The sequence below is a fragment of the Oncorhynchus nerka genome, linkage group LG11 (assembly GCF_034236695.1).
Source record: "Oncorhynchus nerka isolate Pitt River linkage group LG11, Oner_Uvic_2.0, whole genome shotgun sequence".
In the NCBI taxonomy this organism is placed as follows: domain Eukaryota; kingdom Metazoa; phylum Chordata; class Actinopteri; order Salmoniformes; family Salmonidae; genus Oncorhynchus; species Oncorhynchus nerka.
The window spans coordinates 17,409,241-17,436,779 of NC_088406.1; the positions used below are offsets into that span (position 1 = coordinate 17,409,241).

At 45.4% G+C, this 27,539-nt stretch overlaps 2 protein-coding genes across 2 annotated transcripts; one reads left to right on the forward strand and one right to left on the reverse strand.

The window, feature by feature from the left end:
- Nucleotides 1-1,056: 1,056 nt before the first annotated feature.
- On the reverse strand, nt 1,057-4,059 carry LOC115122291 (apolipoprotein A-I-like). The gene is made up of 2 exons (XM_029651498.2): nt 3,944-4,059; nt 1,057-1,520 (listed from the first exon to the last, which is right to left on the reverse strand). The coding sequence occupies exon 2, from the start codon at nt 1,510-1,512 to the stop codon at nt 1,057-1,059; it is 456 nt and encodes a 151-aa protein (XP_029507358.2). The 5' UTR covers nt 1,513-1,520; nt 3,944-4,059.
- nlrc3l (NLR family, CARD domain containing 3-like) lies at nt 3,706-25,886 on the forward strand. Its single transcript, XM_029651497.2, has 11 exons — nt 3,706-3,735; nt 6,994-7,054; nt 7,392-7,538; nt 13,298-13,574; nt 13,677-13,824; nt 14,740-14,832; nt 20,288-20,850; nt 20,942-21,117; nt 21,311-21,587; nt 23,412-23,627; nt 23,727-25,886. Exons 2-11 carry the CDS (start codon nt 7,029-7,031, stop codon nt 24,093-24,095), a joined length of 2,292 nt encoding a protein of 763 aa, XP_029507357.1. The 5' UTR covers nt 3,706-3,735; nt 6,994-7,028; the 3' UTR covers nt 24,096-25,886.
- The last annotated feature ends 1,653 nt before the right edge of the window (nt 25,887-27,539 follow it).

A 27,539-nucleotide genomic window follows, 5' to 3' on the forward strand; every position in this document is an offset into this window, starting at 1 on the left:
ATTTAAAAAGTCTGTGATGATGTCGTTGAAGGACAGGTAGAACCCAGGTGAGACGTATTATTAAAGTCTGTGATGATGTCGTTGAAGGACAGGTAGAACCCAGGTGAGACGTATTATTAAAGTCTGTGATGATGTCGTGAAGGACAGGTGAACCCAGGTGAGACGTATTATTAAAGTCTGTGATGAAGGACAGGTAGAACCCAGGTGAGAACTGTGATGATGTCCAGGTAGAACCCAGGTGAGACGTATTATTAAAGTCTGTGATGATGTCGTTGAAGGACAGGTAGAACCCAGGTGAGAACTGTGATGATGTCGTTGAAGGACAGGTAGAACCCAGGTGAGACGTATTATTAAAGTCTGTGATGATGTCGTTGAAGGACAGGTAGAACCCAGGTGAGACGATTATTAAAGTCTGTGATGATGTCGTTGAAGGACAGGTAGAACCCAGGTGAGACGTATTATTAAAGTCTGTGATGATGTCGTTGAAGGACAGGTAGAACCCAGGTGAGACGGAAAGTCTGTGATGATGTCGAAGGACCCAAGACGTATTATTAAAGTCTGTGATGATGTCGTTGAAGGACAGGTAGAACCCAGGTGAGACGTATTATTAAAGTCTGTGATGATGTCGTTGAAGGACAGGTAGAACCCAGGTTAGAACCCAGGTGAGAAGTCTGTGATGATGTCGTTGAAGGACAGGTAGAACCCAGGTGAGACGTATTATTAAAGTCTGTGATGATGTCGTTGAAGGACAGGTAGAACCCAGGTGAGACGTATTATTAAAGTCTGTGATGATGTCGTTGAAGGACAGGTAGAACCCAGGTGAGACGTATTATTAAAGTCTGTGATGATGTCGTTGAAGGACAGGTAGAACCCAGGTGAGACGTATTATTAAAGTCTGTGATGATGTCGTTGAAGGACAGGTAGAACCCAGGTGAGACGTATTATTAAAGTCTGTGATGATGTCGTTGAAGGACAGGTAGAACCCAGGTGAGACGTATTATTAAAGTCTGTGATGATGTCGTTGAAGGACAGGTAGAACCCAGGTGAGACGTATTATTAAAGTCTGTGATGATGTCGTTGAAGGACAGGTAGAACCCAGGTGAGACGTATTATTAAAGTCTGTGATGATGTCGTTGAAGGACAGGTAGAACCCAGGTGAGACGTATTATTAAAGTCTGTGATGATGTTGTTGTTGTTGTTGACACGCAGCAGCGAGCGGCTGCAGAACTTCTTCTCTGCATTTTGCATCAGTGGTCGCACGCCCTGGTTGAGCTCCTCCATCAGTGGTCGCACGCCCTGGTTGAGCTCCTCCATCAGTGGTCGCACGCCCTGGTTGAGCTCCTCCATCAGTGGTCGCACGCCCTGGTTGAGCTCCTCCATCAGTGGTCGCACGCCCTGGTTGAGCTCCTCCATCAGTGGTCGCACGCCCTGGTTGAGCTCCTCCATCAGTGGTCGCACGCCCTGGTTGAGCTCCTCCATCAGTGGTCGCACGCCCTGGTTGAGCTCCTCCATCAGAGCTTCTGAGAGAGAGACAGAGAGAGGTGTATGAGAGGACTCAGATGTGGCACTGAGAATAGGAAAGGATGCCATTACTGTATTGAGACGCAGACAGAAAAGGGATTAGAGAGTGTTGAGTAAAAAGTACAATTCTCTGAATTGCATCTCAATAGTGACTTTCTTTCCTTGTCTCCTTTCCTTCATCTGCACGCATAGTAATGTGAAAGAACTGTTGCTGGTTTACCTGTCATAGGGCTGAGGCATTTGAATAATACATCCAGAGGATTTCACAGCCTTTTGGCTAACCTGTATGATCATAAATATAATATTTGAATGTAACAAAAAAACAGCTAGTTTAAAAGAGGTATCCTGAATCATCTTTGCACTTAGCCTAACGTTAGCTACTTTGTCCATGCTCAAACAATGTATTTTCACTTGACTTCATCTATATGCCTCATTTCAGGGCATACACAACACAATGACATAGCTAAGTTTCTTCATGAAGAACTAGCCTTCTGGCTACTATGCATGCAACATTATTTTGCTAACTTACCCCTTAAAACCCACACAGAGTTTGCTAGCTATCATGTTGCAAGACACTTGTTTTTATTTTCATCACAATGAGCGAGAACTCCAGGATGGAGTCCAGGATGCTGGCCTTCTAGTTAGAGTTCCTCTGTCCAGTGTCTGTGTTCTTTTGCCCATCTTAATCTATTCTTTTTATTGACAGTCTAAGACATGGCTTTTTCTTTGCGACTCTGCCTAGAAGGCCAGCGTCCCAGAGTCGCGTCTTCACTGTTGACGTTGAGACTGGTGTTTTGCAGGTACAATTGAATGAACCTGCAGGTTGAGGACTTGTGAGGTGTCTGTTTCTCAAACTAGACACTCTAATGTACTTGTTCTCCTGCTCAGTTGTGCACCGGGGCCTCCCACTCCTCTTTCTATTCTGGTTAGAGCCAGTTTGCGCTGTTAGTGAAGGGAGTAGTACACAGCGTTGAATGAGATCTTCAGTTTCTTGGCAAAGTCTCACATGGAATAGCCTTCATTTCTCAGAACAATAATGTTTTTTTTCTGGCCATTTTGAGCCTGTAATCAAACCCACAAATGCTGATGGTCCAGATACTCAACTAGTCTAAAGGCTAGTTTTATTGCTTCTTTAATCAGAACAACAGTTTTCATCTGTGCTAACATAATTGCAAAATGGTTTTCTAATGATCAATTAGCCTTTTAACATGATTAACTTGGATTAGCTAACATAACGTGCCATTGGAACACAGGAGATATTCCATGCTTATGTAAATATTCCATGAAAAAAAAATCAGCCGTTTCCAGCTACAATAGTCATTTATAGAGTGTTGGACTAGTAACCGGAAGGTTGCAAGTTCAAACCCCTGAGCTGGCAAGGTACAAATCTGTCGTTCTGCCCCTGAACAGGCAGTTAACCCACTGTTCCTAGGCTGTCATTGAAAATAAGAATTTGTTCTTAAATGACTTGCCTAGTTAAATAAAGGTAAAAAAATATATTTAAAAAAAATAAAAAAAATATTTACGATGTGATTTTAATGGACAAAAGAAATATGCTTTTATTTTCAAAAACAATGGCATTTCTAAGTGACCCCAAACTTTTGAACGGTAGTGCATGTATTGAAAAAATGGTCCCTTAAATGAAATGAAATTCAGTAGGACATCTGCTAGAGGCGTCACTACAGAGCCTGGTTCGATTCCAGGCTGTATCACAACCGGCTGTGATTGGGAGTCCTATAGGGCGGCGCACAAGTGGCCCAGCGTCGTCCGTATTAGGGTTTGTCTGGGGTAGGCCGTCATTGTAAATAATAATTTGTTCTTAACTGACTTCCCTGGTTAAATAAAGGTTAAATAAATACATTTTAAAAATCTGTTAGCATGCTCCAAACAATAGGCCTGAAACATCCACCCTCTGTCTGTCCGGCTGTGCGGAGACAGTCCATATCATTCACCATTAACAACAAGCCCCGGAAGGCAGCCTCCAAGAGTGGCTTCCTACAGAGAGGCTTGAATAGGATTTTCAGCTCCGTCTGTAAATCCGTAGGACACGCTTCACGCAAGTCTCCAGGCAACACCAGCTCCCACGTTCCGGGGCTTGTCCCACCGTCCGGAGCAGTGTAGTCTTCCCGCAGTTGGGCCGGGAGTGTGAAGTACCAGCAGCTGGGAGGGAAGGCACAGAGGATGTCCCCAAAGATTCCCACCAGCACACGCAAGGTGAGCACTACTTCTTTACACCAGACAAGCAACATATGATCATAGGCCTACGAGATGATTTGTAGCAACAATGGACACAGTGTTTGACCCGCCCCATATCAGACCATGAGTATAACTACATCGCTACTGTGTTTAGGAACTTGTGGTGCTGGTTGGAAAGCGGTCTCATCTGAACCGTTTTTAAAAATCGGTTCTGATTATCACTCACCTGGTTCTTCAACACTGGGCTGTGTTGCAGGGGCATGTCTGTCTGGAGGGCTTTATGTCACGGTGAATGTGGGGCTGTCTCACAGCATTTCCCAAACTCGGATCGTCGCTAACCAATCAGAGTATCTAAGCCAATGACAAACTTTCAAACCGCTTCAAATGAGTGGATTCGGCTATTTCAGCCACACCCGTTACTCACAGGTGTATAAAATCGAGCACACAGCCATGCAATCTCCATAGACAAACATTGACAGTAGAATGACCTTACTGAAGAGCTCAGTGACTTTCAACGTGGTACCGTCATAGGATGCCACCTTTCCAACCAGTCATTTCGTCAAATTTCTGCCCTGCTAGAGCTGCCCTGGTCAACTGTAAAAAAAAAAAATCACCTTTATTTAACCAGGTAGGCTAGTTGAAAACAAGTTCTCATTTGCAACTGCGACCTGGCCAAGATAAAGCATAGCAGTGTGAACAGACAACACAGAGTTACACATGGAGTAAACAATTAACAAGTCAATAACACAGTAGAGAAAAAAGAGAGTCTATATACATTGTGTGCAAAAGGCATGAGGAGGTAGGCGAATAATTAAAATTTTGCAGATTAACACTGGAGTGATAAATGATCAGATGGTCATGTACAGGTAGAGATATTGGTGTGCAAAAGAGCAGAAAAGTAAATAAATAAAAACAGTATGGGGATGAGGTAGGTAAAATGGGTGGGCTATTTACCGATGGACTATGTACAGCTGCAGCGATCGGTTAGCTGCTCAGATAGCAGATGTTTGAAATTGGTGAGGGAGATAAAAGTCTCCAACTTCAGCGATTTTTGCAATTCGTTCCAGTCACAGGCAGCAGAGAACTGGAACGAAAGGCGGCCAAATGAGGTGTTGGCTTTAGGGATGATCAGTGAGATACACCTGCTGATATTGTGAAGTGGAAACATCTAGGAGCAATAACGGCTCAGCCGTGAAGTGGTAAGCCACACAAGCTCACAGAACGCGACTGCTGAGTGCTGAAGCGCGTAAAAATCCTCTGTCCTCAGTTGCAACACACTAATGAGTTCCAAACTGTCTCTGGAAGCAATGTCAGCACAATAACTGGTTGTGGGAACTTCATGAAATGGGTTTCCATGGCCAAGCAGCTGCCCACAAGCCTAAGTTAACCTTGTGCAACGCTAATCGTTGGCTGGAATGGTGTAAAGCTTGCCGCCATTGGACTCTGGAGCAGTTGAAACGCATTTGCTGGAGTGATGAATCACATTTTACTGGCTTTGGCGGATGCAAAAGTTTGACACCAATCAGGCCCCCGAGGACTGGGGTTGCCCATCCCTGAGCTATAGTCACAAGTAGGGTATTTCATTTATGTTAACAATTTGGGTCACATGTATATCTTATGTAGTTAGATTGTAAGGATGTATGGATAAACATGCATTTAAGTTTAAATAGTCATCCAACCAAAACTGTAACATGCATTGATAATAACCAATGATAGTGGCAACATCAACCATCTATGTGCAACAGAAGATTGTCTCCCCAATGCTTTGGTTATGACTTCAAGTTGCAATTGGGGAGGAGCAACTTCAGAAATGTACACTGAAAAAAATATAGAAATGCAACAATTTCAAAAATGTTACTGAGTTACAGTTCATATCAGGAAATCAGTCAATTTAAATAAATTCATTAGGCCCTAATCTATGGATTTCACATGACTGGGCAGGGGTGCAGCCACCCACTGGGGAGCCAGGTCCAGCCAATCAGAATGAGTTTTTCCCCACAAAAGGGCTTTATTACAGAAATACATACTTCTCAGCACTCCCACACCCCTTCCGATGATACCGCAGGTGAAAAAGCCAAATGTGGAGGTCCTGGGCTGGCGTGGTTACACGTGGTCTGCTGTTGTGAGGCCGGTTCAACATACTGACAAAATCTCTAAAACCACGTTGGAAGCGGCTATGGGAGAGAAAATAACATTAAATTATCTGGCAACAGCCCCGGAGGCAATTCCTGTAGTCAGCATGCCAATTGCACACTCCCTCAAAACTTGAGACTTCTGTGGGACTGTGTTGTGTGACAAAACTTCCCTTTTATTGCCCTCAGCACAAGAGGCCCCTGTTTAATGATCATGCTGTTTAATTAGCTATTTAATAAGCTTCTTGATATGTCACACCTGTCGGGTGGATGGATAATTTTGGCAAATAGGAAATTCTCACTAACAATGGTGTAAACAAATTTGTGCACAACGTTTGAGAGAAATAAGCTTTTTGTGCATATGAAAAAATGGAATATTTTACTTCAGCTTTGAAACATGGGACCAACACTTACATGTTGCGTTTATATTTATGTTCAGTATAGTTGTAAGTCCGACTTTTTTATAGCCATAATGCAACACATTTGAAAAGCGGTGGACAACGTTGTTCGGCGTTTTCACAAAAAGTGATTCGCTCGAATTCGCCCATTGACTTCTCTTGCCACGTTCAAGTATTATTCGGAACTAGGAAACTCAGAAATGTCCGACTTGCTAACCTGTTGTAGTTTACCTTGACGCGTTTAACGAATTAACAAATCAGACATTTTCCAGTTTCCTAGTTCCGACTAGCACTTGAACGGGGCATCAACCCCCAAATCCCGGACTGGTCTGTTTGATCTGCTTCGCCAGTGCTCCCGGTAGTCTCGCGATGTTGCACGTCTGGGTTTAGAAACTATCCTCTTTTAAGGTGGAAAGCGGAAGTAAAGTCCGACATTTTGAAAAGGTGGGAGGTAAGAGAGCTGGTAGGTTAGTAGTGTTGTGAGTAGGGTATTATAACTTTCTAAATGTACTTGCCTGTATAGTTTTGGGATCATTATCAAATGCGCACCCAATAGGCATTGAAAGCAAACAACGGCATTGTTTACATTCTGTACATGAAGTCGAAATGCCAGTGTCACAACTTGCTTGGTATGTAAACACATTCGTTAGCACTAGGCCTTAGGGCAGCCAACCTATTTTTTTTCAACTCCCTGCTACTTCATTAATTTGACCGACGGCACCAGAATAATCTCTCCCCCTTCACAGGAGATTCGGGATTTGAGCCTTTCGGGGGAACCGAAATGGACTCGGATTCAGAAGTGGAGAGGTGAGTGGACCGGTACCACTGTTAGGCCTCCGGAAAGAGTGTTTGAATGATTAGCGTCAGTGTGTTACGGTGTTGTTGGACAAATAACAAATTAGTCATTTGAGCTATATTCACTTCTCTGTCATCTCAATATATATTTTTTAAATAGCTAGGCAGCCGGCGACAAACTACCTGGTCAGAGAAACATGTAAAGACTTGTTGTTAGCAGACTTATCATAACTGATGTTGTTTTGAATAGAACCTTTCCACGTACCAAATCTATTTTGGGACACCAACCACAACTAGTAATACACGTTTTGAAAAAGTGACTCGTTTTTATTTCCTGGGATGATGTCAGGATCCTACAGGTGAGCCAGAACCAGGAGAGACCTCCCTCTAGCTATGGCTCAATGAAGAGCGATGAGGAGGAAGAGGACGAGAACATCACAGAGGCCAGGCCCTCATCTTGCAAATCGGAACTACCCACCTTCACTACACACACACGGTACACACACACACACACACACAGAGCTTGCCTGTCAAACCTGTCTGACCACCTAAAGTGCCTTCAGAAAGTACTCGCACCCCTTGACTTTTTCCACAGAATGTGGTGTTACAGCCTGAATTGAAAGAAGTATCGATATTTTTTTACAACCAAATCTCTCTTTTTGTTGTAAATGGCAAGAACTTATCCTTTAAAATGGATTGAATTGAGCTTTTATTTCACTGACCTACACACGATACCCCATAATGTCAAAGTGAAATTATGTTTTTAGAAATATTTACAAATGAATTAAATGGAAAGGAGAAATGTCTTGAGTCAATAAGTATTCAATCCCTTTTGATATGGCGAGCCTAAATAAGTTCAGGAGTAAAACTGTGCTTAGCTCACATAATAAGTAGCATGGTGTTTAACATGATTCTTGAATGACTACCTCACCTCCACCAATACAATTATCTGTAAGGTCCCTCTGTCGATCAGTGAATTTCAAACACAGATTCAACCACAATGCATAGGGACGTTTTCCAATGCCTCGCAAAGAAGGGTAGATGGGGAAAAAAAAAAAAAAAAGCAGTCATTGAATATCCCTTTGAGCATGGTGAAGTTATTAATTACACTTTGGATGGTGTATCAATACACCCAGTCACTACAAAGAGACAGGCGTCCTTCCTAACTAAATTGCCAGAGAGGTAGGAAACCGCTCAGGGATTTCACCATGAGGCCAATGATGACTTTAAAACAGTTAAGAGTTTAATGACTGATAGAAAACTGAGGATGGAATAACAACATTATAGTTCCTCCACAATACTAACCTACATGAGTGAAAATAAAAAAATATTCCTAAACATGCATATGTTAAATGTTATGCATCCTGTTTGCAATAAGGCTCTAAAGTAAAACCTCAAAAAATGTGGCAATGAAATTAACTTAATTTCCTGAATACAGAGCATTATTTTTGGGACAAAATCGATTGCTTGAAAATCTATGGCAAGACTTAAATGGCTGTCTAGCAATGATCAACAACCAACTTGACAGCTTAAAGAATTCTAAAAAGAATTTGTGCAAATATTGTAAAATCCAGGTGTGCAAAGCTCTTAGAGACTTAACCAGAAAGACTCAGCTGTAATCACTTCCAAAAGTGATCCTAATGTCTATTGACTCGGGGTGTGAATACTGATGTAAATCAGGTATTTCATTTGAAAAAAATGTGAATTTTTTTGTTTACTTTGTCATTATGTGGTGTTGTGTGTAGATGGCTGAGAAATCAATTTAATAAGTCAAGGGGAAAAATTTTACATTTACATTTAAGTCATTTAGCAGACGCTCTTATCCAGAGCGACTTACAAATTGGTGCATTCACCTTAAGACATCCAGTGGAACAGCCACTTTACAATAGTGCATCTAAATCTTTTAAGGGGGGTGAGAAGGATTACTTTATCCTATCCTAGGTATTCCTTAAAGAGGTGGGGTTTCAGGTGTCTCCGGAAGGTGGTGATTGACTCCGCTGTCCTGGCGTCGTGAGGGAGTTTGTTCCACCATTGGGGGGCCAGAGCAGCGAACAGTTTTGACTGGGCTGAGCGGGAACTGTACTTCCTCAGTGGTAGGGAGGCGAGCAGGCCAGAGGTGGATGAACGCAGTGCCCTTGTTTGGGTGTAGGGCCTGATCAGAGCCTGGAGGTACTGAGGTGCCGTTCCCCTCACAGCTCCGTAGGCAAGCACCATGGTCTTGCAGCGGATGCGAGCTTCAACTGGAAGCCAGTGGAGAGAGCGGAGGAGCGGGGTGACGTGAGAGAACTTGGGAAGGTTGAACACCAGACGGGCTGCGGCGTTCTGGATGAGTTGTAGGGGTTTAATGGCACAGGCAGGGAGCCCAGCCAACAGCGAGTTGCAGTAATCCAGACGGGAGATGACAACTGCCTGGATTAGGACCTGCGCCGCTTCCTGTGTGAGGCAGGGTCGTACTCTGCGGATGTTGTAGAGCATGAACCTATAGGAACGGGCCACCGCCTTGATGTTATTTGAGAACGACAGGGTGTTGTCCAGGATCACGCCAAGGTTCTTAGCGCTCTGGGAGGAGGACACAATGGAGTTGTTAACCGTGATGGCGAGATCATGGAACGGGCAGTCCTTCCCCGGGAGGAAGAGCAGCTCCGTCTTGCCGAGGTTCAGCTTGAGGTGGTGATCCGTCATCCACACTGATATGTCTGCCAGACATGCAGAGATGCGATTCGCCACCTGGTCATCAGAAGGGGGAAAGGAGAAGATTAATTGTGTGTCGTCTGCATAGCAATGATAGGAGAGACCATGTGAGGTTATGACAGAGCCAAGTGACTTGGTGTATAGCGAGAATAGGAGAGGGCCTAGAACAGAGCCCTGGGGGACACCAGTGGTGAGAGCACGTGGTGAGGAGACAGATTCTCGCCACGCCACCTGATAGGAGCGACCTGTCAGGTAGGACGCAATCCAAGCGTGGGCCGCGCCGGAGATGCCCAACTCGGAGAGGGTGGAGAGGAGGATCTGATGGTTCACAGTATCGAAGGCAGCCGATAGGTCTAGAAGGATGAGAGCAGAGGAGAGAGAGTTAGCTTTAGCAGTGCGGAGCGCCTCCGTGATACAGAGAAGAGCAGTCTCAGTTGAATGACTAGTCTTGAAACCTGACTGATTTGTATCAAGAAGGTCATTCTGAGAGAGATAGCGGGAGAGCTGGCCAAGGACGGCACGTTCAAGAGTTTTGGAGAGAAAAGAAAGAAGGGATACTGGTCTGTAGTTGTTGACATCGGAGGGATCGAGTGTAGGTTTTTTCAGAAGGGGTGCAACTCTCGCTCTCTTGAAGACGGAAGGGACGTAGCCAGCGGTCAGGGATGAGTTGATGAGCGAGGTGAGGTAAGGGAGAAGGTCTCCGGAAATGGTCTGGAGAAGAGAGGAGGGGATAGGGTCAAGCGGGCAGGTTGTTGGGCGGCCGGCCGTCACAAGATGCGAGATTTCATCTGGAGAGAGAGGGGAGAAAGAGGTCAGAGCACAGGGTAGGGCAGTGTGAGCAGAACCAGCGGTGTCGTTTGACTTAGCAAACGAGGATCGGATGTCGTCGACCTTCTTTTCAAAATGGTTGACGAAGTCATCTGCAGAGAGGAGGAGGGGGAGGGGGAGGAGGATTCAGGAGGGAGGAGAAGGTGGCAAAGAGCTTCCTAGGGTTAGAGGCAGATGCTTGGAATTTAGAGTGGTAGAAAGTGGCATTAGCAGCAGAGACAGAGGAGGAAAATGTAGAGAGGAGGGAGTGAAAGGATGCCAGGTCCGCAGGGAGGCGAGTTTTCCTCCATTTCCGCTCGGCTGCCCGGAGCCCTGTTCTGTGAGCTCGCAATGAGTCGTCGAGCCACGGAGCGGGAGGGGAGGACAGAGCCGGCCTGGAGGATAGGGGACATAGAGAGTCAAAGGATGCAGAAAGGGAGGAGAGGAGGGTTGAGGAGGCAGAATCAGGAGATAGGTTGGAGAAGGTTTGAGCAGAGGGAAGAGATGATAGGATGGAAGAGGAGAGAGTAGCGGGGGAGAGAGAGCGAAGGTTGGGACGGCGCGATAACATCCGAGTAGGGGCAGTGTGGGAAGTGTTGGATGAGAGCGAGAGGGAAAAGAATACAAGGTAGTGGTCGGAGACTTGGAGGGGAGTTGCAATGAGGTTAGTGGAAGAACAGCATCTAGTAAAGATGAGGTCGGGCGTATTGCCTGCCTTGTGAGTAGGGGGAAGGTGAGAGGGTGAGGTCAAAAGAGGAGAGGAGTGGAAAGAAGGAGGCAGAGAGGAATGAGTCAAAGGTAGACGTGGGGAGGTTAAAGTCGCCCAGCACTGTGAGAGGTGAGCCGTCCTCAGGAAAGGAGCTTATCAAGGCATCAAGCTCATTGATGAACTCTCCGAGGGAACCTGGAGGGCGATAAATGATAAGGATGTTAAGCTTGAAAGGGCTGGTAACTGTGACAGCATGGAATTCAAAGGAGGCGATAGACAGATGGGTAAGGGGAGAAAGAGAGAATGACCACTTGGGAGAGATGAGGATCCCGGTGCCACCACCCCGCTGACCAGAAGCTCTCGGGGTGTACGAGAACACGTGGGCGGACGAAGAGAGAGCAGTAGGAGTAGCAGTGTTATCTGTGGTGATCCATGTTTCCGTCAGTGCCAAGAAGTCGAGGACTGGAGGGAGGCATAGGCTGAGATGAACTCTGCCTTGTTGGCCGCAGATCGGCAGTTCCAGAGGCTACCGGAGACCTGGAACTCCACGTGGGTCGTGCGCGCTGGGACCACCAGATTAGGGTGGCCGCGGCCACGCGGTGTGGAGCGTTTGTATGGTCTGTGCAGAGAGGAGAGAACAGGGATAGACAGACACATAGTTGACAGGCTACAGAAGAGGCTACGCTAATGCAAAGGAGATTGGAATGACAAGTGGACTACACGTCTCGAATGTTCAGAAAGTTAAGCTTACGTAGCAAGAATCTTATTGACTAAAATGATTAAAATGATACAGTACTGCTGAAGTAGGCTAGCTGGCAGTGGCTGCGTTGTTGACTTTGTAGGCTAGCTGGCAGTGGCTGCGTTGTTTACACTACACTAATCAAGTCGTTCCGTTGAGTGTAATAGTTTTTACAGTGCTGCTATCCGGGGGCTAGCTGGCTAGCTAGCAGTGTTGATTACGTTACGTTGCGTTAAAAGAACGACAATAGCTGGCTAGCTAACCTAGAAAATCGCTCTAGACTACACAATTATCTTTGATACAAAGACGGCTATGTAGCTAGCTATGTAGCTAGCAACGATCAAACAAATGAAATGAAATGAAAATGTGATACTACCTGTGGAGCGAAGCGGACCGGGTTGTTGTGTGCGGAAGTTCTGTTCGGTAGACGTTGGCTAGCTGTTGGCTAGCTAGCAGTGTCTCCTACGTTAAGGACGACAAATAGCTGGCTAGCTAACCTCGGTAAATTAAGATAATCACTCTAAAACTACACACTCTAAACTACACAATTATCTTGGATACGAAGACAGCAAAGACAACTATGTAGCTAGCTAACACTACACTAATCAAGTCGTTCAGTTGAGTGAATAGTTTCTACAGTGCTGCTATTCGGTAAACGGTGGACGTTTGCTAGCTGCTGGGCAGATAGCAGTGTAGACTACGTTAGGACGACGAAATACGATAATTACGCAATTATCTTTGATACAATGACGGCTATGTAGCTAGCCAAGAAGAAATTGCTAAGATTAGACAAATCAAACCGTTGTACTATAATGAAATGTAATGAAATGTAATGAAAGAGTTATACTACCTGCGGACCGAAGTTTCGGAAGGCACTGTATGCTATCAAATCAAATTAATTTATATAGCCCTTTGTACATCAGCTGATATCTCAAAGTGCTGTACAGAAACCCAGCCTAAAACCCCAAACAGCAAGCAATGCAGGTGTAGAAGCACGGTGGCTAGGAAAAACTCCCTAGAAAGGCCAAAACCTAGGAAGAAACCTAGAGAGGAACCAGGTTATGTGGGGTGGCCAGTCCTCTTCTGGCTGTGCCGGGTGGAGATTATAACAGAACATGGCCAAGATGTTCAAATGTATGCTATCACTGGGTATTACTCACACAGTGTGACCACATAACACTATCAGATTGTTTCCTGCTTGGCTTTGCACTCCCCAATGTTGCCCTAATCTATAACGTTTGACATGCAACTTCCATCCATTCTCCTGTCCTGCCGTTGAGATTGTGCTGATGCACTCTTGTTCCTCCAGGGTCCAGCTGAACCCCAGCGTGTCTCCAGAGACGGTCTTCACTGAGATCACACAGCAGCAGTCTGTCAGCGGGCACCCCCAAGAGGGAACCTTCGTCACAGAGGGGCCACCCACGTGTGTGGAGGAGGAAGAAAGGGATGAGCGCAGCCCCATCCAGGTAGACTACCCTGAGCCACTGCCCCCCGTCAATCCTGAGGACGAATCACAGGAAGAGGGTGATGAAGAGCAACAGCCAGGCAAGCTGCACCCTGAATTCGACCTGCCCTACATATTCAAGGTGTGTGAGCATGTTTTCACCAATGTGAATGTCTGTCTGATCTGTGATTCTCTTGCTATGAGAGTATGCATGTGAACTCTCTCCTCCCCTTCCTCTCTGTAGTCCATGCAGAATTCTCTGACATCCCTGGGTGGTCCTGAGTTACACCTGTTTAAGCGCTATCTATGTGGGCGCCACCCCTCCTTCACCATGACTGACCTGGAGGAGGGCGATACGCTGGACATAGTGGATAAGATGCTGGAGCACTTCGGTAAAGACTACCATAAATGTACAGTCGCACCCTGTTAGTGCACTGCTTACTACATTCACACCTTGGTAGTGCACTGCTTACTACATTCACACCCTGGTAGTGCACTGCTTACTACATTCACACCCTGGTAGTGCACTGCTTACTACATTCACACCCTGGTAGTGGACTGCTTACTACAATCACACCCTGGTAGTGCACTGCTTACTACATTCACACCCTGGTAGTGCACTGCTTACTACAATCACACCCTGGTAGTGCACTGCTTACTACATTCACACCCTGGTAGTGCACTGCTTACTACATTCACACCCTGGTAGTGCACTGCTTACTACATTCACACCCTGGTAGTGGACTGCTTACTACATTCACACCCTGGTAGTGCACTGCTTACTACATTCACACCCTGGTAGTGCACTGCTTACTACATTCACACCCTGGTAGTGCACTGCTTACTACATTCACACCCTGGTAGTGCACTGCTTACTACATTCACACCCTGGTAGTGCACTGCTTACTACATTCACACCCTGGTAGTGCACTGCTTACTACATTCACACCCTGGTAGTGCACTGCTTACTACATTCACACCCTGGTAGTGCACTGCTTACTACATTCACACCCTGGTAGTGCACTGCTTACTACATTCACACCCTGGTAGTGCACTGCTTACTACATTCACACCCTGGTAGTGCACTGCTTACTACATTCACACCCTGGTAGTGCACTGCTTACTACATTCACACCCTGGTAGTGCACTGCTTACTACATTCGCACCCTGGTAGTGCACTGCTTACTACAAAAGAAGCAACTACAGCAGGAATAGATTGTCATTTGAGGTGTTGCCATGGTAATACATTGTGTCATGTATTTATAATGTGCTTTTGGTTTCTGATTATTGTTATTGTTATGTGTCAGGTAAACTGCAAGGCCTGCGGGTGGCGATCCGCATGCTGGAGAGCATGAAGAAACCTGAGCTGGCCCAGGAACTGGAGAAGAAGTGCAAGAGAGGTAACAACCAGAACTGGTTTTCACTGACCACACCAGATCTGGGTTCAATAACATGTGTATTTGTTATTTCAAATCAAAAGCTTTTTTGTTGTTATTATGTAGCACATTTCAGACATGAATGCAATGCAGTGCGCTTCACAAGTAAAGAACATATTAAAAACTATGAAAATAAAACCAGAAATATTTACTATACAACAAACATAAGAGGATAGAAATAACTAAAGAATAACAAAAAGGGAATGACTAAAAAGGGAATGACTAAAAAGGGAATGACTAAAAAGGGAATAACTAAAGAATAACAAAAAGGGAATAACTAAAAAGGAATGACTAAAAAGGGAATGACTAAAAAGGGAATGACTAAAAAGGGAATGACAAAAAGGGAATGACTAAAAATGACTAAAAAGGGAATAACTAAAGAATAACAAAAAGGGAATAACTAAAGAATAACAAAAAGGGAATAACTAAAGAATAACAAAAAGGGAATGACTAAAAAGCATTGCTCAGGAAAAGCAAAACTAAAAATGTGTTTTAAGATCTATTTTAAAAATGTCAACATTTTCATCCCCCCTCATGTTCTCTGGCAGGCTATTCCAGAGGCTGGGGGCATAGTAACTAAAGGCTGCTTCTCTATGCCTCTTGGTCCTAGGCTTTGGGATAGTTAAAAGCCTCTCCATGCCTCTTGGTCCTAGGCTTTGGGATAGGTAAAAGGCTGTCTCTCCATGCCTCTTGGTCCTAGGCTTTGGGATAGTTAAAAGCCTCTCCATGCCACTTGGTCCTAGGCTTTGGGATAGTTAAAAGGCTGCCTCTCCATGCCTCTTGGTCCTAGGCTTTGGGATAGTTAAAAGGCTGTCTCTCCATGCCTCTTGGTCCTGGGCTTTGGGATAGTTAAAGCCTCTCCATGCCTCTTGGTCCTATGGCTTTGGGATAGTTAAAGGTCCTAGGCTTTGGGATAGTTAAAAGGCTGCCTCTCCATGCCTCTTGGTCCTAGGCTTTGGGATAGTTAAAAGGCTGTCTCTCCATGCCTCTTGGTCCTGGGCTTTGGGATAGGTAAAAGCCTCTCCATGCCTCTTGGTCCTAGGCTTTGGGATAGTTAAAAGCCTCTCCATGCCTCTTGGTCCTAGGCTTTGGGATAGTTAAAAGCCTCTCCATGCCTCTTGGTCCTAGGCTTTGGGATAGGTAAAAGCCTCTCCATGCCTCTTGGTCCTAGGCTTTGGGATGCCTCTTGGTCCTAGGCTTTGGGATAAAAGGCTGCCTCTCCATGCCTCTTGGTCCTAGGCTTTGGGATAGGTAAAAGCATCTCCATGCCTCTTGGTCCTAGGCTTTGGGATAGCTTCCATGCCTCTTGGTCCTAGGCTTTGGGATAGGTAAAAGCCTCTCCATGCCTCTTGGTCCTAGGCTTTGGGATAGGTAAAAGCCTCTCCATGCCTCTTGGTCCTAGGCTTTGGGATAGTTAAAAGGCTGCCTCTCCATGCCTCTTGGTCCTAGGCTTTGGGATAGGTAAAAGCTGCCTCTCCATGCCTCTTGGTCCTAGGCTTTGGGATAGGTAAAAGCCTCTCCATGCCTCTTGGTCCTAGGCTTTGGGATAGGTAAAAGCCTCTCCATGCCTCTTGGTCCTAGGCTCCATGCCTCTTGGTCCTAGGCTTTGGGATAGGTAAAAGCCTCTCCATGCCTCTTGGTCCTGGGCTTTGGGATAGGTAAAAGCCTCTCTATGCCTCTTGGTCCTAGGCTTTGGGATAGGTAAAAGCCTCTCTATGCCTCTTGGTCCTAGGCTTTGGGATAGGTAAAAGCCTCTCCATGCCTCTTGGTCCTGGGCTTTGGGATAGGTAATGCCTCTTGGTCCTGGGCTTTGGGATAGGTAAAAGCCTCTCCATGCCTCTTGGTCCTGGGCTTTGGGATAGTTAAAAGGCTGCCTCTCCATGCCTCTTGGTCCTGGGCTTTGGGATATTTAAAAGGCTGCCTCTCCATGCCTCTTGGTCCTAGGCTTTGGGATAGGTAAAAGCCTCTCCATGCCTCTTGGTCCTGGGCTTTGGGATAGGTAAAAGCCTCTCCATGCCTCTTGGTCCTGGGCTTTGGGATAGGTAAAAGCCTCTCCATGCCTCTTGGTCCTGGGCTTTGGGATAGGTAAAAGCCTCTCTATGGGTCCTGCTTTGGGATAGGTAAAGCTCTCCATGCCTCTTGGTCCTGGGCTTTGGGATAGTTAAAAGGCTGCCTCTCCATGCCTCTTGGTCCTAGGCTTTGGGATAGGTAAAAGCCTCTCCATGCCTCTTGGTCCTGGGCTTTGGGATAGGTAAAAGCCTCTCCATGCCTCTTGGTCCTAGGCTTTGGGATAGGTAAAAGGCTGCTTCTCCAAGGCTAAGAGACTGGAGGTTGTAGGGGTGGGCTCACAGGGCTAAGGGACTGGCGGTTGTAGGGGTGGGCTCACAGGGCTAAGGGACTGGCGGTTGTGGGGGGGGGGGCTCACAGGGCTAAGGGACTGGAGGTTGTGGGGGGGGGGGCTCACAGGGCTATGGGACTGGAGGTTGTGCGTGTTGGTCAAGCCAAAACAACTTCCTTCAGGGTAATAGCTGGGCCGATTGTGCGCCGTCCTATGGGACTCCCAAACACGGCCGGTTGTGATACAGCCAGGAATGGAACCGGGGACTGCAGTGGCACCTCTAGCACTGAGTTGCAGTGCCTTAGACCGCTGCTCTACTCTGGAACCCATGTCATATGTATTTTCTGAGTTATGTTCACCAAGGGTGACAAACTCTCCCCCTGTTAAATAGGTCCTAAACCAATTTAGAACTGAACCGAAGAGGCCAACCCACCTCTCCAGTATGTCCAGAAGGACATCTGGGTCAAGTGTCGAATGCGGCACTTAAATCCAAGAGAACAAAGACAGAGAGCTGTTTGGCATCTGTGTTGGCTGTAGGATCATTTTACCACTGTAACTAAGGTGGTCTCTGCTGTGTTGGGCACAAAAAACAGATTTGAATTTTTCAAAAATACAGTTGGCACTTTAATTTTGCTGTTTGAAAACTTTTTTGCAAAACAATGGAAGGTTGTAGATTGGCCAAAAAATGCTAAGAGCTGAAGAATCTAGATTACTTTTATTCAGAATGGGTTTTACCTTTTAGTGCGGTGTGGAAGATGCCTGTGAACAGGGAGAGATTAACAATAGCTTGCACTTCTTCACATATGCAATTAAAAACGGTATTTGAAGGTGGTGGGGATAAGTTCGAGAAGACTGGTAGAAGGTTGAATTGTGATATCACTTTCCTGAGCATGTCTGTGTCAACCAGGGAAAATAACTCCATAGTGCCTTTGTGTTGTAGGCTATTGCACATATCAAACTTCTCATGAGGTCTTGCTTGACTGGTACCCAGCCTAATGTTTGCCATCTTATCTCTGAAATATCCTGCAAACTCATCACCTTTTAGATGTGGAGGAAAGGTCACATAGGTTTGCGGGGGTAGGATGTATCAGGCCATCAACAGTAAAGAAGAGCACACTTATCTGTGCATTTGAGTATTTTCAAAAAATACACATTCCAAAACAATAACTTTTATTTTGTTATTTGTAAAAAACATATATAAAAAAATACAAGTGAATCAAATTGTGTTTGAAAGTATTTAAGACTTATTTCAAGTACTATTTTCAAATATTGAAAAGTCATTTTTTAAACCGTGCATTCTGAAAGTTTTGAGACCCCTTGACTTTTACCATATTTTGTTAAGTTACAGCCTTATTCTGAAATGGATTCAAATGTATTTTTTCCCCCTCAGTCTACACACAATACCCCATAATGACAAAGCAAAAACAGGTTTGTATACATTTCTGCAAATTTATTACAAATAAAAAAAGATCACATTTACATAAGTATTCAAAACCTTTATCCAGTACTTTGTTGAAGCACCTTTGGCAACAATGCTACACAAGCTTGGTACAGCTGTATTTGGGGAGCTTCTCCCATTCCTCTCTGCAGAACCTCAAGCTCTGTCTGGTTGGATGGGGAGCGCCACTGCACAGCTATTCTCAGGTCTCTCCAGAGATGTTTGATCGGGTTCAAGTCCGGCCTACTCAAGGACATTCAGAGACTTGTCCAGAAACCACTCCTGCATTGTCTTGGCTGTGTGCTTAGGGTTGTTATCCTGTTGGAAGGTGAACCTCCGCCCCAGTCTGAGGTCCTGAGCGCTCTGGAGCAGGATTTCATCAAGGATCTATCTGTAATTTGCTCTGTTCATCTTTCCCTCGATCCTGACTAGTCTCCCAGTCCCTGCTGCTGAAAAACATCCCCTCAGCATGATGCTGCCACCACCATGCTTCACCGTAGGGATGGTGCCAGGTTTCCTCCAGATGTGAAGCTTGGCATTCAGGCCAAAGAGTTCAATCTTGGCTTCATCAGACCAGAGAATCTTGTTTCTCATGGTCCAAGAGTCCCTTAGGTGCCTTTTAGCAAACTCCAAGTGGGCTTTCATGTGCTTTTTACTGAGGAGTGGAGCTCAGTCAGAGTGACCATTGGGTTCTTGGTCACCTCCCTGACCAAGGCCCTTCTCCCCCGATTGCTCAGTTTGGTGGGACGTCCAGCTCTAGGAAAAGTCTTGGTGGTTCCAAACTTCTTCCATTTAAGAATGATGGAGGCCAATGTGTTTTTGGGGACCTTCAATGCCGCAGACTTTCTTCGTACCCTTCCCCAGATCTGTGCCTCGACACAATCCTGTCTCAGAGCTCTACGGAGAATTCCTTGGACTTCATGGCTTTCACATACACTGTCAACTGTGGGACCTTATATAGACAGGTGTGTGCCTTTCCAAATCATGTCCAATCAATTGAATTTACCACAGGAGGACTCCAATGAAGTTGTTGTAGAAGCATCTCAAGGATGATCAATGGAAACTGGATGCACCTGAGCTCAGTTTGGAGTCAAAGGGTCTGAATACTTATGTAAATAAGGTATTTCTGTTTTATACATTTGCAAAAAAATCTAAATATCTAAAAATCTAAATTCGCTTTGTCATTATGGGGTATTGTGGGTAGATTGAGCATTTTTTTAAATACATTTTAAAACAAGGCTGTAACATCACATGAGGAAAGAGTCAAATGGTCTGAATACTTTCCGAATGCCCTGTACCTGAGACAGTATACCTGAGACACTATTTGAACCCAGGTCTGCACCAGACCTGTGACTGGGGAAGTATCTCTATTTATGTCCTCTCTCTCCCCCTCTTCCATCTCTCTGTCTTCCCCTCTTCCACCCCTCGCTCTGTCTCCCCCTCTTCCACCCCTCGCTCTGTCTCCCCCTCTTCCACCCCTCGCTCTGTCTCCCCCTCTTCCACCCCCTCCACCCCTCGCTCTGTCTCCCCCTCTTCCACCCCTCGCTGTCTCCCCTCTTCCACCCCTCGCTCTGTCTCCCCCTCTTCCACCCCTCGCTCTGTCTCCCCCTCTTCCACCCCTCGCTCTGTCTCCCCCTGTTTAGCTGTGATCCAGTATGAGTTGAAGTGTGGTCTGATCCGGCGACACAACTGTATCTTTGAGGGTGTACCCCGGGCGGGCCAGCATCTATACCTGAAGTACGTCTACGTTGAACCCCAAATCTCCACCCAAGGTCACGGCGGGGTCAATCCCTTGCACGAGGTCCGATCCGATCCCCCCAACCCTCCCCAGGTTGCCTCCCCAGACAGCATGATTGGTGGGAATAACATTTTCCGTCTCCGGTCCCTGAATGGGTCTCCAGTACGATGCGTTCTGACCACGGGGCTGCCCGGAATCGGAAACTCTGTGGCGGTCCAGAAGTTCATGCTGGATTGGGCAGAGGATCGGGCTAATTTCGACATTCAGTTTGTGTTCCCGTTTCCGTTCCGGGAGATGCAGTCGCTGAGGGAGCGGAACATAGTTGAGAAGAAGGACATCAGTATGTTGGAGCTGCTGCAGACTTACCACAATGAGACACGCTCCATGGACTTTCTGGAGCAGCCAGACTGCAAGGTGCTGTTTGTCATGGACGGGATCGACATCTACAAGAAACATCTCGATTTCAAGGTGCTCACAGTCTCACAGGGCTGAGATGATGTGTTTGGCTATGGAACCGTTCTGTACAGTACCTATAAAGATATTTCTCCTTCTCCCCCAGAACACTCCTGTTGTGACTGACATCAAGGCTGTTATTCCTCTGGACTCCCTGTTGGTAAATCTGATCCGAGGCTCTCTGCTGCCGCACGCCCTCTTGTGGCTGACCGGGAGACGTGCAGCTACCAATCAGATACCTCCTGAGTACATCCACCGTGTCACTGAGATACAGGGTTACAGGTGTGTGTGGTGTTTAGAGGGTGCTATGGGGGTTGGGTGTTAGAGGGGGATAGTTACTCCAAACACACTAACATCCTATGAGTTGTTGCAACACAATGTAAAGCACTGTGGGGGTGAGTGAAACTTAACACTGATATAAAATGCTAACCATTGACTTTTATTGCTGTTTATTAGTTTGTCTGTTGTTTTGCAGTGACGAGCAGAAGGATGACTATCTGACCCTGCGTTACTCGGACAAGTCTCTGGCTGCTAAGATCATCAGACACACCAAGAAGTCCCCCACCATCTACACCCTGTGTCATATTCCCTTCTGCTGCTGGATGGTTGCCATGGTGTATGAGAGGGGTTTCCGTAACTACGATGACTACGGAGACGAGCCCCCCAAGATTACGTCCTTCTTCATCCACTACATGATCATCCAAAACAACCGCAAGCTGGAGAAATACCACGGGCAAAACCCCAACTCACAGGTCTGATCCATCCTCCTAATAATATATACAGTGCCTTTGGAAAGTATTCAGACCCCTTAACTTTTCCCACATTTTGTTAGGTTACATTCTTATTCTAAAATGTATTAAATAAATAATCCTCAGTCATCTACACACAATACCCCATAATGACATCACAATACCCCATAATGACAAAGCCAAAACCGGGTCAGAAATTTTAACACATTTCTTAAAAATAAAAAACCGCCAGCTTTTTTAAAAACCTAAGTATTCAGCCCCTTCGCTAGAAGACTCGCTGCATCCTGTTTCCATTCATCATCCTTTAAATGTTTCTACAAGTTGATTGGAGTTCGCCTGTGGTAAATTCAATTGATTGGACAAGATTTGGAAAGGCAAACACCTGTCCTATATAAGGTCCCAAAGTTGACAGTGCATATCAGAGCAAAAACCAAACCACGAGGTGGAAGGAATTGAGCTCAGAGACAGGATTGTTGAAGCACCAATCTGGTGAAGGGTACCAAATTCTGCAGCATTGAAGGTCCCCAAGAACACAGTGGCCTCCATCATCCTTAAATACATTTGGAACCACCAAAACTCTTCCTAGAGCTGGCCGCAAGGCCAAACTGAGCAATCGGGGGAGAAGGGCCTTGGTCAGGGAGGTGACCAAGAACCCGATGGTCACTCTGACAGCGCTCTAGAGTTCCTCTGTGGAGATGGGAGAATCTTCCAGAAGGACAACAATCTCTGCAGCACTCTATCAATCAGGCCTTTATGGCAGAGTGGCCAGATGGAAGCCACTCCTCAGTAAAAGGCACATGACAGCCCACTTGGAGTTTGCCAAAAGGCACCTAAGGGACTCTCAGACCATGAGAAACAAGATTCTCTGGTCTCATGAAACCAAGATTGAACTCTTTTTGCCTGAATGCCAAGTGTCACGTCTGGTGGAAACCTGGCATCATCCCTATGGTGAAGCATGGTGGTGGCAGCATCAGGCTGTGGGGGATGTTTTTCAGCAGCAGGGCCTGGAAGACTAGTCAGGGTTGAGGCAAAGATGAACGGAGCAAAGTACAGAGAGATCCTTGAAGGAAAACCTGCTCAGGACCTCAGACTGGGGCGAAGGTTCACCTTCCAACAGGACAATGACCCTAAGCACACAGGTATCTGAATGTGCTTGAGTGGACCAGCCAGAGCCTGGACTTCAACCCGATCTAACATCTCTGGAGATCTGAAAATAGCTGTGCAGCAACGCTCCCCATCCAACCTGACAGAGCTTGAGAGGATCTACAGAGAAGAATGGGAAAAACTCTCCAAATACAGGTGTGCCAAGCTTGTAGTGTCATACCCAAGAAGACTCTTAACTGCCAAAAGTAAAGAATAAAGAATCTGAATACTTAGATGTGACAAGTTTTTTTTGTTTTTAATAAATTAGCAAACATTTCTAAAAACCAGTTTTTTCTTTGCCTTTATGAGGTATGGTGTGTAGGTTGATGAGGGAAAAAAATATTTGATCAATTGTAGAATAAGGCTGTAACGTAACAAAATGTGGAATAAGTCAAGGGGTCTGAATACTTTCCCAAGGCCCTGTATGCCACTCATCTAACCTGCTAGTTGTGTACTAGGTCTTATGTACAGTGTAGACTTGGTCTGACATTTTTTTCCCCCTGATGCTAAACATCTCTAGAAAGTCTCAGGGTCTGGTCCCAGGAGTTTGATTCTGTTTAGTCTTCTCCACGTTATGATGTCATGACATAGGTGTCGGTTGTGTGCTGTTATAGTGTGCTTACTGTGTAAGGTATCTTTTGAACCTGGAAGAAAGAAATACAAATGTATTATTCCTATAAGCAGAAATGGACGGACATGGACAAGGTGTTCATGTTGAATCTGGGTTGCCTGGCTCTGAAGCTGTTGGACAATAACCGCTCTGTGTTCTATGAAGAGGACCTGCATGAGCACAGTCTGCTGGTGAGGGAGGTGGCCTGGTGTTCGGGCCTGTGTACTGAGCTTCCCAGGGCGAATGCCGAAGACAAGCGGGTCTTCTGCTTCACACACCTGAGCTTCCTGGTGGGTTGGACTTCCTGTCACATGACTTCTCTTGATTTGAGGTATCGTTTTTGAGATTGACAGATGTGTTATTCATAATGAATGTGTTCTTATCATCAGGAGTTCATGGCTGCACATTATGTTTGGCTCACCTTCCGTCTGGAGGAGCGGAACGTTCTAGACCAGTCCCACCGCGTCCCCAAGCTGTTCAAGGAACACTCTCTGGTGGACATGTACCGCAAAGCCATTGACCGTTACCTCAGCGCTCCTGTCGGCCAGTACGACCTGTTCCTGCGCTTCCTGTGCGGTATGTCCATGACGCTCAATGACGGTTTGCTCCGAGGGATGCTGTTCCCCCATAACTCCCCTCCACTGAAAGGTCTGGAGGACGTGGGCAGGCTGCTGACCAAGAGGAAGGACAGTGCAGGGCCAGAGAGACAGGCCAACCTTAGCGAATGCCTCCGGGAGCTGGAAACGTCTGAGGACTGAACAGTCTCCTGCTGTTAGCAAACATGTTTGATCATTTGTCTCTGATGTACTGAACTCTGTTTTGTAAAATGAAAGGTAATGCGACTGAAGTATTGGTGTCGTCTCTGTGCCCCGCTGAAACCAAAACAATGAACATTCAGTGTGTCTCATCCAACTAGCAAGACAGACCGAGAGAAAGAGAAGGCATAAATCACAGATGTGTCTTACCAGAAAGAGTTAATCGTTGTGTCTGAACGAACTCTGTGACTGTGCGGAGTCTGTTATAAGGACTAATATATAACACATCAACTAGCAGTCAAGATAAAGACCACGGTGCTTGTTAGACTTGTGTGACCATACAGCCTGTTCATCCTCTACTCAACAAGATGACTCACTGGAGGACGGATGCAGACAGTAGTGACCCTAGTTGCAGAATCTGTTATGTACTGCTTCTCCATCACTGACACTAGCCAGCTATACTTCTAGTTGTAGTACAAGAACAATCAGGTATTTAGTTAACATTTTCATTATTCCTTTAATTAACAAACTTGATGGAAAGGGAGTGTTTATATGTTTACACATTTATGTGTGTTTAAATTACATGACATGTCTGTCTGTGTTTACATGACATGTCTGTCTGTGTTTACATGACATGTCTGTGTGTTTTGTAGTTTGGGTATTGGGGTGAAAGGTGTACAGTAGAGCTGGGAGATATGAAAAAACATTATCCATATCACAATAACTGGCTGAATTATCACGATAATGATGAATTGAATGATGTTTATTCACCTGCACCAGTTATGTGTTTAGATTACCCTTAGTAGGGCTGACTCTAATCAGTCCACTGGTCCATTGTTTGGTCCTTAGGCTGTTGGTCAATTGAGATTATTTTAGTTGAGCAGTAAAACATATATATTTTCACCTCTCAGTGAACTAATCCATTGCTGAGGCCTAGACCAAAGGCCAATTTATGCTTGATTTGAAATTGTGGTAGAGCCTCCAGAGGCCAAATAGAGCTCTATACCACTTCACTATGTCCCTCCCAAATGTTGTACCAATGTGGAGGGCTCTGTATAGCTCCACGATGACATGATTGGTTCACGGTAGGTGAGGGTGGTACATCCTGTATAAACACACTCCCTTGACAACAGCTCTGCACTGCTCCGTAAGGAGTATGAATGCCCTGACTTCTGCTGAGGTCCTTCTTGCCCTGACTTCTGCTGAGGTCCTTCTTGCCCTGACTTCTGCTGAGGCCGTTCTTGCCCTGACTTCTGCTGAGGCCGTTCTTGCCCTGACTTCTGCTGAGGCCGTTCTTGCCCTTGACTTCTGCTGAGGCCGTTCTTGCCCTTGACTTCTGCTGAGGCCGTTCTTGCCCCGACTTCTGCTGAGGCCGTTCTTGCCCCGACTTCTGCTGAGGCCGTATCACCGTAAATGCTGCATGGCCAATGCAAACGTCAGATTGACCATGCACCCAGATGCACAATGCACTTCTCCATCCAGAATGCACTTCTCTCTCCAGAATGCACTTCTCTCCCGCCTATTGGTGCACATTTGTTTCATAACTTCATTGTGTGAGTTGTTAGTGTATATCACTTCCCCATATCACCAGTAGTATGTTTACCGTTAATTCATATGATTTCTAATCCACAATGTTTGTTACTTTGGTTACAAGTTCGAATCCCCGAGCTGACAAGGTACAAATCTGTCGTTCTGCCCCTGAACAGGCAGTTAACCCACTGTTCCTAGGCCGTCATTGAAAATAAGAATTTGTTCTTAACTGACTTGCCTAGTAAAATAAAAAATTTAAATATGGTAGTTTATTTATTGCACAACATATGCTACACTTGTGAGAATTTTTGGGGGGTTTATCTCAGTCCATTTGAGTTTTGTCAATTTAGTTTTGTTATTGTCTTTCGTTTGGAGCGCTCCTGTCAATGTTGAGTAAGGACGGGCACGCGTAGAAGTAGGCCTATAGGCTATGTGGCCTGATTTACACACAGAAGTAGGCCTATAGGCTCCGTGGCCTGATTTACACACACAAGTAGGCCTATAGGCTCCGTGGCCTGATTTACACACAGAAGTAGGCCTATAGACTACGTGGCCTGATTTACACACAGAAGTAGGCCTATAGACTACGTGGCCTGATTTACACACAGAAGTAGGCCTATAGACTACGTGGCCTGATTTACACACAGAAGTAGGCCTATAGACTACGTGGCCTGACACACAGTAGGCCTGATTTACCTGATTTACACACAGAAGTAGGCCTATAGACTACGTGGCCTGATTTACACACAGAAGTAGGCCTATAGACTACGTGGCCTGATTTACACACAGAAGTAGGCCTATAGACTACGTGGCCTGCGCGCAAATGTAGGCATATAAATGTCCTCATTTGGGGATCTGATAGTATTTCTGATTGGCTTAATGCACCTGTGGAGCTTCTCAAAGTGATGTTTTCTTCACCTCAAACAAATTCTGTATTTACATACATTGACAATTACAATAGTTCCTCAATGTATTTGAAAAATCTTTCCAGCTCTCGCCCTTTCGATAACCACTCACCGTGACAGGGAAAATGCTCTGATCCAGTGGGAATGTCATAAAATAGGGTTCTCATCAGTGCTTGACTTGGACTGAAATAGGTTCCGGTAGTCATTTTGGGTGTCAGTACTGTTTATATTTAGGTGCAGGAGCTACACAATACTTTTGAGCTGATATTTATTAAGAGGAACAGGAGCTCAAGTAGTAGAACATTTGAGGGAAGCTCTTGCCCAATTCAAGCACTGTTTCTTATCCCTTCAGCAAATAGCCTACAGCTGTGTCTGTCCCAAGCTCGCTAGTGCAAGCTTTGGGCCAGACCCATTAATTGTATCAATGTTTAAAGTTTTTTGCAGACAGGCCATGTGTAGCCAATGTGATTTATAGGATTTTTAACATTTTAAATCAGGATATTTTCTACCTGCAGGTTGCAATGTTTTTATTTGTTGGCTTTATGCGGGCTATTTTTACATTGTTGGCAATGGCAATTAAAGTTACTTTTTAGGTTTATCATTTAGATTTGGATGAAATTTGTTAACCACATGACAATGATTTTGTGATAAGACCTTATAAATTAAACGCTTAAAGCATCAGACAAGCTCAATGCATATAGTTGATTTTATTAAAATACATGGTGTGTATAAAATGGAAAAATACATGTTTTAATGTTGAGCAATTGATTGGTCGACGTAACATGACTTTCGGTCAAGTAGGATTCTTTTTTTTAGTCGGACAGCCCTAACCCTTACAACTACTTAAATGTTGCAGCTATCAATTGTCCCATGAACAATCACCCATATTAGCAAACTTATTTAATTTAAAACTTCACATTTCTTTAGTAGGGCCCTATAGGTTATTTGGGTAATTCTGCGGAAATTATGGATTTTGAAGAGCCAACATGACTTTTATTTTTTTAACCAAAAC